General features: G+C 43.0%; 1 protein-coding gene across 1 annotated transcript; it reads right to left on the bottom strand.

The window, feature by feature from the left end:
• Positions 1–1,598: 1,598 nt before the first annotated feature.
• On the bottom strand, positions 1,599–5,143 carry MOS (MOS proto-oncogene, serine/threonine kinase). The gene has a single exon (XM_051772103.1). It carries the CDS (start codon positions 5,135–5,137, stop codon positions 4,088–4,090), a length of 1,050 nt encoding a protein of 349 aa, XP_051628063.1. The 5' UTR covers positions 5,138–5,143; the 3' UTR covers positions 1,599–4,087.

A 5,143-nucleotide genomic window follows, 5' to 3' on the forward strand; every position in this document is an offset into this window, starting at 1 on the left:
TCTGGCAGAGTCCTGAGCTGACCAGAGAGCTCCACGTGTCTCACCAGGGCTGAGTGAACAGCGGGGAATAACCTCTTGTAGCAGCGCTCCAGAAGAGCTGGCACCACCCTTTGGAATGCACCACAGATGCTGTTGGCCGCCTTTGCCACAAGGGCGCATTGCTTGCTCATGTTCAACCTGGTGTCTGCCAGCAGCTCCAGGTCCCTGCAAAGCTTCTTTCCAAGCGGTTGGCCCCCAGCCCCCGGCATCGGTTCCCATCAGCTGATTTCTCCAGCTTGGTAAGATCTCTCTGAACACCAGCACAACCATCCAAGGTATTGACTGCTCCATCCAATTCTGTATCAACTGCAAACTTGCAGAGGGTGCACCATCCCATCATCCAAGGCTTTAATGGAGGTGTTAACCTGCACAGTGTTCAGTATTGATCTCTGGGATACACCACTAGTGACTGGTCTCCCACTGGACTTCATGCCATTGATCACAACACTCTGAGCCCAGCGGCTCAGCTGATTTTCAGTTTCCACTATCTAGTCAGTGCTTCATCAGTTTCTTTATGAGAATGTAATGGGAAACAGCATCAAAACCACCACTGAAGTCAAGATAAGCAACCACCACTGCTCTCCAGCAGCCAGTAATCTCACTGCAGAAGGCTCCTAAGTTGATCAAACATGATTTCCTCTTGACAAACCCCCTACAATCCCCCAAACACCGTTTTGTCCTTCATTTATTTGGCAATGATTTCCAGAATGGTGCATTCCACCAGTTTCCCAGGGATTTAGGTGAGGCTGACTGGCTTGTAATTTTCTACATCCTCCTTTTTGGCCATCTTGCAGACATGAGTTAGATTTGTTTTCTTCCAGACCTCAGGAATCTCTCCTGACCACATGACCTTTCAAAGGTAGTCAAGAGTTGCCCCACAATGACACTGGCAAGCTCTGTCAGCATTTGTGAGTGCATCCCATCAGGTCCTCTGAACTTCTCTAAGTCTTGTTTAAATGTTCCCTAACCTCATCCTTCTTTACCAACAGTAAGTCTTCCTTGCTTCAGACTCCCCACTGGTCTCTCAACTCTTGCATATTTATTATTTACATTTGAGTTTAATCAGGAGCTCTTTTTTTATCCCTGGGGGCATCCTGCCACCTTTGCCTGATTTCCTGTTTATGAGGACTGAATCTTGAGTTTGTAAAAGGCAATCTTTTAAAACCAACCAGCTGTCCTTGGCCCGTCCTCTTCAGGATCATATCCCAAGGAAGTCTTTAAAAAATAAGTTTTCTGATTACATGATTGACATCTGTATAAGATACATTAGCAGATCCTATATTAAAGGAAATAACAGACACATAGACCTGATTTGTTTAGAAGGAGCCAATATTGCTTTGGCTGGAAGGAGTTGCACTTCACAATTGTGTAGGATTGTATTAGGATTCTTTAGGAGCGCTGTCAGCATGCAGATAAAGCACTGATTGATATGTTCCCTTAGGGTTTCCAAAGGTATTTGAAAAATCCTTCACTGCAAACTTTTGAAAGGTATTAAGCAGCCACATTTAGGAGAGAAAATCCTGCACTGGATAAGTCAAAAGATAGGCACGGGGGTAAAAAGTAAAGTGTCAGTTCTCTCAGCTAGAGAAAGTGTCCACTGGTGTTTCAGGGGATCCTGTGCTGCCCAGCACATCCATAAATGAAGTGCAAGAGAGTGACCCATAAGATAAACAAATTTGTTGATGGTGGAGTTATTTTGGATGTTAACTACAAGGGCCAACTACAAACTGGCAGAAAGAAATTCAAGGTATATGCATATAAAGTGAAGCAGGCAGGCAAAATTATCCTCATCACATAGAACCAGGGATTCTGAGCTATTAGGGTTGAGATGTTTCTTGATTAGTATTAACTCAGAGCTCAATAGCAATCAAAAAACCCTCAAAACAAATCAAACCTTAGAAGTTACTAAAAACTAGAGACCATCATTATTACAGCAGAGTATGATGTGCCTACATCTTGAATGCTGTGCAGAGTTCTCTCTCACTCGCTGTCAAAAGAGAACCCTGAAAAATTGACAGACATCTGCAGAGCTGATTATACTTCAAGAGTAGGTCTTGGCCATCCAGTATCATTCTGTCAAGTACAACAGAGAATTTGAAGGGTGCTTGATTTTTCACAGAGACTCAAGTAGCACTTGTTGATGCTGAAGGATCATTAAGGAAAAAAATAGCAGTTTTCTAACAGTATAAGCAACCAGCTACCTAGATTGGCAAAATAAATACAACACATAAGCATCTAGGAACTACTAACAAACTTCAATTCCATTTTTTATTATATACTTTTGAAAACTGGAGAAGCACTTTTATTTAAGGCTTGATGTTAAGATAAGGCATGTCAATTGGCTTTATCTAATATTTTATCTTAGATGCCCTCAGCTTATCATTTCAAAAGGTAACTGACTTATCATAATAACTTCTTTAAGATATCTTCTTTATTAAAATAAGTTATGCTACACACACAAAAAAAGTTCTGGTTCTATAGCATAATTATTTTGACAGAGAAAACATGGAAAATATTTTCCAGGATTCACCTTAGGTTTTTTGATTCCAGCCAGCATTTTACAGTTCCGCTTAAGGGGGACGGAAGACCAAGAAATAGTTAAGCTTAGATATGCTTTATAAACCATTAATTTCAATTACCAACCCAAATACCATAAAGACCTACAGAATCATCTCAAATTCACATAGTTGCTCATTTCCAGGATTTCACGGGGCTAAGAACAGATGTGTGTCAGAAATCAGGAAACTGGCTCAATTCCTTGGGGATTTTTTTTTTTCCAGAATGGAAGCAAGGGGGAGGAAGGGTAAAGAAGAAAAACAATTTGACTGAAACATCACTCTTTCTCCTGTCTTAAAAAGAAGCAGAGTCTTTGAGCAGAATGGCAATATCAGCTACAGCAGTTGGCCTCTGATAAGGGCTCAGATGTACAATTATCAGTTTTGATAAATCATGGATCAGAGCTCTTTGTCATCTGCATTGCCTACAGCACTTCCTTTCCCAGACACATTACAGCCAGATTAGGAAAGATAGTAGATAAGACATAAGCAGTGCAGAGGATAGTTCAACGGCAAACACTTTGAGTACCAGCAGAGTATCATTATTACTGCTTTAAGCAAACTTTCTTTACAGTACTTCCAGTATCTTGTCTAATACTGACCCATGCATTATGAAGCACAAATAATCCTCCTTTTACCAATAATTTTTTCCCCGATTTTTTTATTTTTCTAACTCACCCTGTACCTCAAAAACTTGGTAACTTTCTGCTCTGCACAAGATGCTCTTATAATGCTTCAGATATTAAAGTTTGCAGTGTTCCAGCTAGCAAGTTGCAACTAACACCTCCCTCGTAGCAGGGAGGTCTTATAAAAGTACAGGTTGTTAATGTATCTTCTTACTCTTAATAGCCTTAGACTGGCAAAAAGTTTCCTTATTTCAAGATGTGTATCATCAGTTCACATTTTCCATATCAAAAGCAGCATACTTACTGGAATTAAGTACATCCAAGAACAAGGGAAAAAAACCCCACTGACACTCTGTATTTATTTTTCTGCATTCACTGATTTGCGATACACACTCATTCCTTGGTAAATGGAGAGGAAAGGCTCAAATGCACAACCCAAGCTAGTGAAGAACTACTCATATCTGACATTTTGAAAATACCGAAAGGTATTAGGTATAAAGAACCTTCCAAAAGCAGCTCCTTAGCCCCTTTTTTGTACTTCACTTACTTAAAACCAACTATTTTTTTTGCACATCACATTCCCCAGTTTCTCCCCGAGCAAGACAGCCCACAACAGATCAACCTGAAGAAGTTGTATCTGCCAGTGTCTTGATTCTTGTGTCTATTCCCTCCCAAGGTAAAAGCCCACAGTTTTATTAAATCTCTTTATTTATAGTCTTCTTATATCAAAACAGTTTGGTGGGTTTTTTTTTTAGTACAAAAAACCAGCAACAAAACCTTTAGAACACACAGGGGCTAAATTAATTATGTTCAGAGAAAGGGTTAAGGAAAAGTTGACAAAATAAATTTAAAGTGTCCCAAGTTTTCCTAGAGACTCTGTTTGAGGGCCCTGAGGCTGGGAAGCAGCTGGGCTGCACTCAGGCGCTCCTCTACATTGGCCTTCCAGCAGCAGCTAATAATACTTTGGAGTTTCTGGCCCAGTGGTGACTCGTGGAAAATAGCAGCAGCCAGTGAAGGGCGTAAGTTGTAGGCTACCACAGCATAGAGCACGTGCTGCCGCTCTCCCAGGTAGGGCTGCTCCCGCATGACAATTTGCCAGAGCGTGATGGCAAACGAGTAGATGTCTGCTTTGGCAGTGACCCTCTCCCCCTTGAGGAGCTCAGGGGCACGGTGTGTGTATGTGCCCCCTTGCTGGCAAACATGGGGGCTGTGGGACAAGCCCTCCTCCAGTTTCTGGGAGCACCCAAAGTCTCCAATCTTGCACACTCCCTGCTCAGTGATAAAGATGTTTGCAGGCTTCAGGTCCAAGTGCACAATGTCCTGTGAGTGGAGAAAGGCTAAGCCAGTCATGATGTCACAAGAATAGCACACAGTCTCTTCCATGCTCAGGGCCTTCCTTCCACATCCTCCTTCATCATCCTCCCCCTGTCTCCACGTATCACCAGTGCCATAAATCACATGGTGCAGGGTGATGCTGCCCACATACTCCATAATGATGGTGCCCAGGCTGTTCTCGCTGGCTGGGGCACACGTGCTGGCGGCCACCACACGTACCACATTATCATGCTGTAGCCAGGCTACGTTCAGCTCAGCCCAGAAGCTCTGTCGCGATGCCAGCCGGTTTTTGCTGCTTTTCTTCACCTGCTTTACAGCCACGGTTGTACCATGGTAGGTAGCTTTGTAGACAGAACCAAAGCCCCCAGAGCCTATGGGCTGCAGGAGGCAGAGTTGCTCCCAGTCAATGGAGCACCAGGCCAGGCGTGGAGGCAAGCGGCGAGTCCTGACTGCAGGAGTTCCCCCCAAAAAGCTTTTGCTGTCTTTGCCAGGGATAACTAAAGGGCTGCTGCAGGGGCGCAAATCTGCAGATGGGGAATACTCAAAAGAAAGAAAACAATTAAGAGGAATAGGTGATGGCATAATAAG

This window comes from Manacus candei, unplaced genomic scaffold (genome assembly GCF_025592945.1).
Source record: "Manacus candei isolate 608988 ecotype Guabito, Panama unplaced genomic scaffold, ASM2559294v1 h1tg000008l, whole genome shotgun sequence".
NCBI lineage: Eukaryota > Metazoa > Chordata > Aves > Passeriformes > Pipridae > Manacus > Manacus candei.

Excerpts from the sequence above, each read along its gene's own strand:
- MOS (XM_051772103.1), bottom strand. The coding sequence starts at position 5,137 with ATGCCATCACCTATTCCTCTTAATTGTTTTCTTTCTTTTGAGTATTCC.